Source organism: Budorcas taxicolor, chromosome X, assembly GCF_023091745.1.
Source record: "Budorcas taxicolor isolate Tak-1 chromosome X, Takin1.1, whole genome shotgun sequence".
In the NCBI taxonomy this organism is placed as follows: domain Eukaryota; kingdom Metazoa; phylum Chordata; class Mammalia; order Artiodactyla; family Bovidae; genus Budorcas; species Budorcas taxicolor.
The window spans coordinates 56217303-56229933 of NC_068935.1; the positions used below are offsets into that span (position 1 = coordinate 56217303).

Consider the following 12631-nt stretch of genomic DNA (forward strand, 5'->3'; position numbering starts at 1 on the left):
TCTACAGAGGGGAGAGGGACTAGAAACAGGGTCAGAAGTCACTCACGTCTATGTGAGGGAGCCTACAAAAAATCCCAATAGTGTGGGATTCAGAGGGCTTCCCTGTGGCTCAGCGGTAAAGAATCCACCTGCAGTGCAGGAGATATGAGAGACATGGGTTCAGTCCCTGGATTTGGAAGATCCTCTGGTGGAGGAAATCACAACCCATTCCAGTATTCTTGCTGGGGTAATCCCATGGACAGAGGAACCTGGTGGGCTACAGTCCATGGGGTCACAAAGACTCTAACACAACTGAGCAACTAAACAACAACAGTGGGGTTCAGAGACTTTCCAGGTGGATGAACACATCCATGTACATGAAGTGTGACATGCCCCAATGCCGGAGGGACAGAAGCTCCTACCTGTGGGATCCTCCTAGACTTCACCCTATGTCTCTCTTCATCTCTCAGTTCATCTGTATCCTTTGCCATATCCTTTCATGAACTGGTAAACATAAGTCACTGTTGTTCTCTGAGCCACTCTAGCAAATTAATCAAACCCAAGGAGGGGGCCATTGGAACCTCTGGTGTCTAAGCCAATTGGTCAGAAGCACAGGTGACAACTTGGGCTGGCAACTGGTATCTGAGGCGGGAGGAGGCAGTCTCATGAGCCTGAGCCCTTAACTGGTTGTATGTGATTCTCCAGGTAGACGGTGTCAGAATTGAGTTACATGGTAGAATACCCAGCTGGTGTTGCAGAAATATACTTGGTATGGGATGAGCCCGCACACTTCTGGTGTCAGGGTATTGTGAGTGTGGTTGTAGTATGAGAATAAAGGAGAAACTCGAGTGGAAACATTACTGGGTTTTATAATATAGATTGATAATAAAAATGGCTGTAGCATCTTGCCCAGAGTAGAATACAATATTGTAAAGTAATTAACCTCCAATTAAAATAAATAAATTTATATTTTAAAAAAAAAGAATACACTCTAAAGCGACAGAAACCCTGAACAGGCTAGTATGCTAGTACTGAAAATGCATCATCAGTACTCACTCCCACATAGGTTTTGGAAAACATATTATTGAGTACCTCTATGCACTAAAAATACGCTTCCCATTTCCCTGGTCACACATAGTAAGAAGAGAGCCTCTATTAGGTCTTGATTGTCTCCTAGCAAAGGACACAGGTCATTTCGTGAGGGGGGCCTCCTTAGTATCAGGGTGAGAGCATTTCGATTGGCTAGGGGAAAGAAAATTGAATTTTCAAATCCACAAACCTCAGGAGAACAGAGTAATCAAATGCCATTTACCTTGGCCCTTCTAAGATGGAGAATAAAGAAGCCAACACTGAGATGCTCTGCCTCATGTCTTCATATTTACTCCACTTAGAGAATGATTAGTGTCAATAGATGACTCAGGAGTGAAATGTGCTTCTTCCCCAAAGACAGTGCATTTTTCATGAAGTTACAATATACCAAAACTTGAGTTATAAACAAAATTTCCAGTTGACAAGTGAATCTTACTGAAGGGTTTTATATCCAGCAAAAGAGCTAGCCTGGAGGGAGCAAGCTTTCATGGAATGCTGGCACTTCCAAATTCTGTTATCACATCATCTTTGGACAAGATGCTAAAAAAAAACTCCTGCAGGTTGCCCTGTTGGTGAAATACACATGTAAGGACAGGTAGGACCCGCTATAAGGCCTCTATTCAACTGGTGTTGGCAGGGTCATGAGAGGGTGAAGATGATCAAGAATTCAATGAGACTTGGGAAGCCATGAAGGATTCATGATCAAAGGGGAGCATACAATGGGGTAACAATAGAGAGACCAGTGGACCAAAGAAGAGGCCAGAGCTATTGTCCTGATGAGAAATAAGAGGTCTCCAGTGAGGCCATAGCCACAGGAAAAGTGAAGAAGGAATGGGCATGTACCCTGTCCAACCTGCTCTGCACTCCCTCTTCACTGGGGTGTGAAGTCGAGCCTCGTGGGCAGTTGCAGGATAGATCCAGATACATGTGATCCTGGAGCCCAGTTTTTGCTCTTTTCTCCTCTGCACAGAGCTGGTTACCTACTGGCACTGTCTCATATCCAGAGCAGTCAGGCTCTCAGACTCCACAATCAGACCCAGATATTTTACCGAGTCTTTTATTGAGTGGCTATCAGGTGCCAGACACCTGAAGCAAATTTCTTCCAGTATCTACCTGTCAAAATTCGAATCCTGTACCCATCATGTCCAGCACAGGCCTGCCTTATATATGCATCAAAAACAATGGTTTAGGGCTTCCCCAATGGCTGAGTGGTAATGAATCCACCTGCCAATGCAGGAGAGACACAGGTTCAATCCCTGGTCCAGGAGGATTGCCCATGCTGCGGAGCAACTAAGCCCATGAGCCACAACTACTGAGCCTGGGTTCTAGACCCTGGGAACTGCAACTTTTGAAGTCTGAGTGCCTAGCGCGTGTGCTCCACAACAAGAGAAGCCACTGAAGTGAGAAGCCCGAGCATCACAGCTAGAGAGTAGCCCCCACTCATTGCAACTAGAGAAGGCCCGCAAAGCAATGAAGACCCAGCAAGCCAAAAGTAAACAAATAATTAAATGGTTTTTTTTAATGGATTAAATTAAAATGGGAGAAGCCTGATACTCCAAAGCTAGGGAATATGTGTTGCCATACCTGGGTGTAGTGTCAGAAATTCAGGCAGGCATCCAGGTGTTGTGAAATGCTGAGTGCCATTTTCTCTTCTTCAGCTGCAATCCTGGCTGTGTGTGTGTGCTGCCAGCTGATAACTCAGCCTATAGGATATGATATAAGCCTCTTGCTGTTTCACTCATTTCAGTGAACTCTATTTAAATGCTGTAATTAAGCAAATCATTTTTATATTTGAGCAAGTGCTCTCAGGATATGTCTCTTTTTTTGTCTCTTTAATTGATTTAACCAATTCTGTAGGTATTGATTTTTAACCATCTGAATACCCTAATGGTGAGTTCATTTGTTCATAGGGGAGTTTCTCTTTTGAACTTAGGCAATCAATTCAATTTACCAACACATGCCATTAGATAAAAGTATGGCTAGGTCTCACAGAGCAGCCCCATGAAAAGTTAAAACATAGAAACAGAAAACCAATGCAGTTGACTGCTTGTCTCTCTTTTTTCCATAAAGTATGATATCCAGTTATTTGAAATTATCTGAATGGTTGACTTTTCATTTTTTAATCAAATAATGTATTATATAGACGCAACTTGGGTGTATCTGCTAGTAAAAAAAAAACATAAACAGGGAATGTAAAAGGCATGTAGAGCAATAGTAATAGAATCACATTTTATGCTTGACTGACAGTATGGTTATTGATTAAGAAGATAAGCGGTCCCCAACTCTGTAGCCTTGCAAAATGAATCCATGGCTTCAATCGCTCTAGGCCTTCTGCGTGCTCACTTTGACGGTCTCAACGAACAGCAAACATACTGCACTGAGTTTGTTTCCTGTCAGTCTCAGGGGGTATAATGGCATAAGTCTGGATATAAATGTTCAGGTCATGCTTCTTAAAAGCCCCAAAAGATTCTCTAAATATTTTTGTGAATATAATATACATGTCTATTGAACTAGAGTAACACATCATGATATTAATAACTAGGGCAGGATTACCTTACCAAAGAATTTTGACAAAGTTCAATCAGTATATAGAAGATGACTAGCAAGTTTCCTAAGTGCTTTCTAGGATTTGTCTAGATAAGTAGATTTGTCTTCCTAAAGAAATATGATGTCCTGTCTACACAGGAGGATGGGACTCAATAGAGAGCCACCTTCCTTCCTTCCGTTTTCTTTCATTTTCTCTGTTTTTTCATGAGAACTACATTTGATGGTTCATGTAATTCAGTGTGGTCCTTGAGTCACTTCAGCTTTGGTGCAGCAAAAGGATTCTCTACCTCACAGAGAGACAAGGCCATTCTTTTTAGGAAGTTATAGTTAATGAGGGAGCAACTTAAGCATGTCCTTAGCCACATCATCCCTCCTGAGGAAATAAATTTGCTGCTTAGCAGGATACCACCAAGAGTACAACGCTGGTAATGATGGAAGAATTAGCTCATGAGTACTCCTTGGAAGGAGACAAGTTCTCCTTGGGAATATAATTTCTTGAGCTCCTATATCATGGAGGAAGTTCATCCCTGGAGCTTCCCAACCTCAGGGTCAAATGTTAGTGCAAAAGCAAAGAGCCCTCCTGATGGAGTAAGGTATGAAAGGAAAGTGAAAGTGAACGTTGCTCAGTCGTGTCTGACTGTTTAACTATACAATCCATGGAAATCTATAGGCCAGAATCCTGGAGTGGGTAGCCTTTCCCTTCTCCAGGAGATCTTCCCAACCCAGGGATCGAACCCAAGTCGCCCACATTGCAGGTGGATTCTTTACCAGCTGAGCCACCAGGGAAGCCCAAGAATACTGGAGTGGGTAGCCTATCCCTTCTCCAGTGGATCTTCCCAACCCAGGAATTGAATCGGAGTCTCCTGCATTGCAGGCGGGTTCTTTACCAACTGAGCTGCCTAGGAAGCCCATGAGAGGAGGGACAGCTAAAGGAGGGGTCACCCGGAAAAGAATGATGCTTCCTAGGCTTCCCTGTAGGGGAAGAGAAAGTGAGGAGTGGCATGCACTTGTGCCTCTGCAGCATCTCAGTTGTCTTGACCTGTCTACCACCAACACGAACCCCAGCGAGGTTTGGAGGCCTGTGTGAAGGTAGAGGGCCCTCTCTCCTGCTGGGCTAGGTCTGGCAGGATCTAAACACATCAAAGTCTTTCTCAAATAGGACTTTGCAGACAGAATCATTCTGTTCACCCCAGAACTACTACTGATATGGAGAGAGGAGCAGAATGGCTTCTATAATCCTAGTTGGATTAACTGCATAGATTTGATACTGCAACCTGGTCAGTGGTCAGAAAGCCTATCAACTTTCTGGCTGTAAAAAATATATGAATCCGTGGGAGGAATAAATAAGGAGTTTGAGGTGAACAGATACACACTGCTGGATATAAAATGGGTAAATAACAAGGACCTGCTGTGTAGCACAGGGAACTCTATGCAATATCCTGTAATAAACTATAATGAAAAAATATCTGAAAATAATATATATCCAAACTACTTTACTGTCCACCTGAAACTAAGACAACATTGTAAATCAACTATAGTTCAGTTAAAATAAAAATGTGTGCACCGATACCTGTGTGGAATGCAGTCACAATCAAGATGCACCTTTTTGCTTAGTATGCTGTGTTTTCTAGAACACTGTCATTGATGTTGGCTACTCACAACCACTCTTGGTGTAGACAAGGCAGGAATGACGGTCTTCATTTTTAAAATGAGGAAACTGAGGTTCACTGGTGTTAACTGCATCACTGATGTCGTGATGATGGAAATGTCATGATTAGGAAATGGCAAACCTGGTAATAGAACCCAGGTTTGTGGATTTCTAGCACAGCATTCTTTCCACATATAGCTCGTTGCCTCTCATTGCACCATATTGGACTATGGTTTCTAACATCTTAATTTATCATCCTATCTTAGGCTAGAACTTCCTTGATAGAAAGATAAGTATCATGTTGGGGAAACATGACACCAAATAAGCAGAATATAGGGTTTAAAAAGCATATAGACATTACAAATTAAAGCAACGTAAGTGTTGACTATCTAACCTCCATTTTCCAATCAGTTTAAATTATTTTAATGTATGTTTTTAAACTCAAAATTAGCTGTAATCCCAATATGTAAACCTCTTAATGCTCGCTGACTTAACGTGTATCATTTCACTTTGACTTCCCTCCTTTTGCAGCGTCTCACATTCCCAAACATGTATCTGGAACTTGGGATTGTCTTTTCCTGTCCCTAGATTTCAAAAGAGGAATTTTCTCCTCGTATATTTTGTAGACTTAATTATATTCCCTTAAAGTATTTTTATTTGCCTTAAAGTATCAATGTATATTTTGCACACAAATAATTCACTTAATTTTTCTTTGTAGTCTCTTAAGAATTCCTTATATTATATATAAAACAAAGTCAAAATACAGTGAAAGTGGAGAACGCAAATGGTGAGCTGTTTCTTGTGCCTGGAAGACATTCCCTGCAACCATATCGTTTGGAGATGAGCACATGGGAAGATGACAGGAGAGCATCTGACTAGAGCTGTGGGGACTCTGAAATGATCTTGGGTTAAATTCCAAAGGGGGTAAAAATAAAGAAAACCTCTGAGCATAGATATTTTCCATCAATAGCCAAGCAACCCAGAAAAAATTAATTTGAATGAAGTTATTTTCCTATAATGGCTGTATAAAAAGACATATGTTTGAAAGAGACTGGCCTTGAACATGATTATGTACCTCCTGATCAGAGGGAAATAACTGGGTCTAATTGAAAGTCCTGATGCACAGAGAAGAGAGGACATTTTCAAAAGCGTGTCACTGAATCAAAGCTAGGTTAAGCAATGTCGCTTTGATTTCTCTCCTTCCCATCTCCTGCCAGTGGCATGCTCAGCCCATCACATCCAACTTGCTTTAAAAGGAAACCACAGGGACTTCCCTGACAGTCCACTGCAGGGGGCGCAGGTTCCATCCCAGGTCAGGAAACTAAGATCCTGAATGCCCCGTGGCAAAGCCAAAATAATTGTAATAAAAAAGGAAAACCACTGGAACCCCATGCCCATTATTTCATGGTAACCTTTCTTCTTCAGGAACAGATTAGTTTGGATTTTAAGGGATTTGGAAAAGTAGATTCATGCCATTCCCACAATGGCTTGTCTTCAGCCCACTGCGCAGACATGGGTATGCAGCCTGGCTACATTCTGTAGTGATGGTCAAGGTCTTGCCCCTACTCCTTGCCAGAAACTGGCTCTTCCTTTCAGCACCCTTTAAGGGATTGCTCAGAAATAGGCAATCATATCCTAAACACCTGTGAGAGATGACAGGCCAGCTAGACACTGTCCTTGTTTCCTCATTTTCACCTGTTACCTCATTCCCTCACTTTCTTATGATTCCACCATTTGCAAAAATTCAACCTCAGGCACAGATGGTGAGAAAATAACTTTTGCCTATCAAGCCAAAGTGAAAAGTGAAAGTGTTTGTTGCTCAGTCATGTCTGACTCTTTGCAACCCCATGGACTGTAGCCACCAGACTCCTCTGTCCGTGAAATTCTCCAGCAAGAATACTGGAATGGGTTGCCATTTCCTTCTCCAAGAGATCTTCCTGACCCAGGGATTAAACCTGGGTCTCCTGCATTGCAGGCAGATTCTTTACCCTCTGAGCCACCAGGGGAAAAAAAGTACCCAAATATTAATGGATATGTATCTAGCAATAGAATCTGAGACTTAATAGAAGAAAAGGACTTGGATTTCCAACAGTAATGTCTAAACTGAGGAAATATTTCATCGATTTCAAACAAATTGCTTCCAAGTGCATTGGGTTGTTGTTAGGGATTGAAAGTTTCGATATGCTTATGCACTGGTCACTCAGATTGTCAATCCAATGTTAGATTATAAATCGTCTCTATTACACATGGTTGCTTCTGCCTTCTAATTTGTAGCAGTATTCTTTTTAAAAATTTTAAATTTATTTATTTTAATTGGAGGCTAATTACTTTACAATATTTCTCTTCATCTCTTAGCCATCACCCACTCCAGGGTTCACAAATATAAAGGTCTCCAAGTGTATACCTTTTAAAAGGATCTGAAGAACCCCGAGGTTGGCAAACCACTGCTTCAACGCTCACCATTCTGAATGTTATTTCTACAGTCTAAAAGAATCTGGGGGAGTACAAGTTTGGTTCTGATTACATAATTATGCTACAGAAGTATGAAAAAAATCATCACTAAAACCCTCCAGGTGCTTAAACAGTTTGATAGACTGTAGCCATTCTGCCATCAGCGCCCCCAGCTGTGTTGCTTAGCAACATTTTAATTCCAGAAGAATCGAAGGAGATGCAATCCCTGTGGAGAGGGAAACAGAAATAAGAGGGCTGTTGACAGATGATCTGAGTTGTTTCTTCTAATATACTGTGAAGATCACTAGCTCTTTTCATGAATGATAAATGGACTGTACACAGATCAATGGGTTCAGCAATAAAGTGGGACCAGGCTCCATGTCTAAGGGACACAGGCCGAGAGGCCCAGAGATTTCCTCATTTTGATGATTTGGTGTGTGTTTCCTTAAAGGTTCCATGGAAGGAAATTGATCTGAGCTGTCTGTCAGCTCTTGCCTTTTTGTGATATCTGCTAATAAAAATGATTTTTAAATGGGCACTTTGGCCTTTCTATCACCAGGCAGGTGCAGCCAGGTGGCTGGAGCAATACAAGGTATAGAGTTTCCCATCCTAGATCTAAAAATCCCCAGATGTACCCATGGCCATTCCCTCTGTGCTTCCCTCCCCATCCTGTCGTAAGCCAAGCAGGTGCTTGTGGAGGAGGAGGATATTTCTGAAATATGGTGTGTGTGCCTGCATGCTGGGTCGCTCAGTCATGTCTGACTCCTTGTGACTCCATGGACTGTGGCCTGCCAGACTCCTCTGTCCATGGGATTTTCCAGGCAAGAATACTGGAGTGGGTTGCCATTTACTCCTTCAGGGGATCTTCCCGACCCAGGGATCAAACCGGCATCTGTCTCCTTCATTGCAGGCAGATTCTTTACCAACTGAGTCACCTGGGAAGTCCCTCTGAAGTACTGGGAATGGCCAATTATATGAATACTTATCTCTAAGTCAATCACAATAGAGCTCCTTTAGTGTAAGGGATTTAAAATATAATTGGTTAGTATTATCCAGAGGTAGGAAAGTATTGCATATTCACATAATTAGAGGGAAAGATCTTTCTGAATTACAGACATATAAACATACAGACAGATACAGAGAGCTTATAGTTTTCCATTCTAAAATTTCAGTCATAAGTCAAGCATAAACAAAGTTCACAGGTCCATTTCAAACACCTGGTCTCTCCTTAGTGGGTATACATCTCAATTTATTTGAGCTGAAAACACACAAACAGAAATAAAGAAACAATAAACCAGAGTCTCTGTCCTCTTTTACCCAAGAGACAAGATCTCTGTAAGTCATCAGTCCCTTTACAGTGATCAACAGATGGTCAGACCAAACAGAAAGGCAAACCATCCAGGAAATTTAGGGGAATCAGGAGGAAGGATGGAACTGAGTCTCAGCATGTGGACAGCAGTGTGGTCCTTTTTGAAATTAGCTGTTTTCCAGAACATGAAAGGATGGAGTAGAGTGGGGAAGTTCTTCATGATCTCCGTTTTCCAGAAGCAGAGGGCTCAGGTTTAAAAAAACATGGAAGGAAAAGATGAGAAGAGGAGGATAGAGTCATGAGCCTAAGGGCCCACTCACATGGGCACTGCTGAACTTCCCAGGCAACTGAGGCCATGCTTGCCTGTGTCTGAAAGCTGTACTTGGACTGGTAACCATGCTCCCCAGGAGAGGGAAATTGCTTTCTGCACCTCCGCTCTGCTTATCTCCAGCAGCCTGCCTCAGTTAACTCCTCATGTTTCTGAAGAGCATTTTATATTCCTTATTGTTTTGGTAACTAGTTGCAAAGATTATGTCTGCTAATGTCGTCTAATTGCATTTTTTTCTTCTGTTCACAGGCTGTTGAAAAGGCAAAACCTAAGAATAATCCTGTGAAGTAAGTTATTTTTTTTTATTAGTTGGAAATGTTAATTTGAATGGACTCCAAGCGTGTGAAAAAAGGTCATAAAAGAGACCTTGATTTTGAGTTCATCTCTATTCGTGACGATTTAAAAACAAAAACCAAAACAAGCAAGGAAAAAAAAAAAAAAACCTTCAATGAGCAGGGACCAGCTTTTCAATTTTTCCTGTGGTCCTGATGAGGAAGTGCTCCAAGTTATGCCTGGTTTACATAAATTAATATGTGCCATCCATGAATAGCTGCCAAATACTATTATAATCATATTCAATGCATAGTACTTCAAGCCTTTGGGTTTTGCACATGCTAAAAAGATTACATTTTTAATTGCAAACCTTGGACCTATGACAGAGACGTAAGTGACTGAAAACGTGCCAAGTGATTTCCAGCCACGTGGGGAGCTTTGGCACCTCGGCATCAAGGCCTCGGCACTCTGTTAATGAAAAGCTCATAAAAATATATTTAACTGAAGGTTTTTCTAGCTAACAGAGAGCTATTTCCAAGGCATTTTATGAGACACTCTTAAATTATAAACAAGCCGCACAGCAGTCTTTTAAATATAGTACATCCTGTCTCCTCCAGAAGGGAGACTTTCCAGTTAAAGATGTCTGTCTTGTCATTTGGCTTCATGACATCTGATTACCATGTTATGATGCATACCAGTCCACCAGCATGTGGGCTAGGGAAGACCTGCTCTATTTGCTGGGTTACTACAGGTCAAGTAACATTACATCTCTAGGAACTACAATGTGTTAATTTATGTCAGCCAACTTCCACTATAATAGATACCAAATGCAGAAATGGAAATGCATTGATTTTTTTTTTAATTTGTAGCTTTTAATATAAAGTGTGTCTCCTGTGGATGGCATATAGTTAAATCTTGTTTTTTCTCCCAGTCTGGCAGTCTCTGCCTTTTGGCTAGATTGTTAAATCCATTCACATTTAATGTTACTATTGATAGGGTTGGATATATATAGTTATATAGTTGGGAGTGCATTGGATTTTTAATAGTTTCTGGGAGAATGGATCAGCTAATGCCAATGACAAGAGGGCTGCTTGTGTTTTGTAAAAGTAATTAACTTTTCCAAGTCACCAGGGTTGTGTTTAGCACACCATTAAATGTAAGTTCCGATTCATTTCTCCAAAAGATTTTCTTTTGTACTTTGTGTTTAAATTTTGTTTTCTGAGGCCTCAGAATATTCCATATCAGCCTTTTGTAGCCTCTGGAGGGCTATCCGTGGTCTGGAGATGTATTTTGCTGTAGTTGTCTATAGGAGCATTTTTAGTAGCCCAATTATTGTCTGGTTGTTTGGTAGGGGGTGAAATCGTCTCTGCAGCCTGATTTCTTTTCTGTCTATGCCTGGAAGGCTTCTCTACTGCGAGCCTGTGGTAGGCAAGCTCTGTGGATTAGAAGATGGTGCTAATGAGGCCAAGGCCAGAACTTGAGTCCCTCAGTGGGCCATTAATGATCTTCTTTCCCACAGTCCGACTGTACCCCTTCCTCCAGTCCACCCACAGGCAGATGCATACCCTAGGTCACAAGGGATGGGGCAGGGACTGGAGGAGTGTAAATCTGGCCCTCAGTGGGACAAACATCTCCAAGTTCAAGCCTGCCCAATAGGAAGTGAATCCCAAGCTCCATCTTTGCATGCACAAGACAGCCCATTGGCAACATACAGGGCTGCGTTTAATCATACTCTAATGGCCTGGAAGTAGGACCAGTTTTCTGTCTATTCCTTGTGAGAATTCTACCCTGCAGATAATTATATTTTTTATGAGTTCTGGTTAAATCACAGTACAGACTCTATCTAATGTCTAGCACTTTAAGGAATGTTGTAAAGAGAAATCAGGAAAAGTAGAAGAGCCAAAGGATTACTAATGGAATCTAAAACGATATTTTATTTTTAAATATATTTGAAAATCTGTCTAGTAATAAGCCTAAATCACAACCAACTGGTAGGTATTTAGAATTGTCTTTTAATTAAGATACCACTCTCAGTGTGAGTTTGAGTGTCTTGTTGTGTTTGGTACCTAATACCTGCTACCTAATTCAGTTGCCTAGCCACAACCATCTGAGGACTCTAAAAAGAGAGACTTCTTCAAGACCTCAGCTCAGGGACAAGAATCTCAGCTCAGAGAATGGTTCAATTACACTGCCTGATGGCAGAGCAGAAACAAGGCTTTAAAAAGTTTTGTGTCTGGCAGTCCTCTTTCCGTTTCTAATATGTCTTAGTCAGACATAATGCACTGCGACCCTAAGTAGGATTAGGGTTTGATACGCGTTTTTTGAATTAATAGACAAGTAAACAAATTGAGTGCGTCCTAGAAAGCAATCCTTCCAGGAACCCAGCCTGGAGGCTTAATAAGACCCTAGTGTAGCATCAGGACTGAAGGGCTCTTGTGTTGTAACTGAGCAAGCTGTCCGTCTCTTCTGACTCACGTTGTTTAGTTGCTAAATCATGTCTGACTCTGTGACCCCATGGACTGCAGCATGCCAGACTTCCCTGTCCTTCAACATCTCCCTGAGTTTGCTCAAGCTCGTGTCCATTGTGTAGATGATACCATCCAGCCATCTCATCCTCCATCATCCCCTTCTTCTCCTGCCCTCAATCTTTCCCAGCATCAGAGTCTTTTCCAGTGAGTCAGCTCTTCACATCAAGTTGCCAAAGTATTGGAGCTTCAGCTTCACCATCAGTCCTTCCAATGAATATTCAGGGTTGATTTTCTTTAGGATTGACTTATTTGATCTCCTTGCTGTCCAAGGGACTCTCAAGAGTCTTCTGACTCATGCCACATGTAAAATATTACCACATTGCTCTGGATGATACTAACTGCATTGCCTTTGACCAGTTATTGGCTTGATCTTGTATACGAGAATTAACATATAATCATTTCTGGGGGCAGACATTGGAAAGAATGTTCAGCCTTGTTGGAAAAGTGGAGGTCTAGTGGCATTTACAACTCAGGATGAA

General features: G+C 41.7%; 1 protein-coding gene across 1 annotated transcript in view; it reads left to right on the plus strand.

Moving 5' to 3' along the window:
* AFF2 (ALF transcription elongation factor 2) overlaps window positions 1-12631 on the plus strand; it is a 384416-nt gene that overhangs the window by 282415 nt on the left and 89370 nt on the right. The window contains exon 9 of the mRNA XM_052662634.1: window positions 9601-9638. Within this exon, the coding sequence (XP_052518594.1) occupies window positions 9601-9638 (38 nt within the window). The remainder of the gene's footprint in view (window positions 1-9600; window positions 9639-12631) is intronic.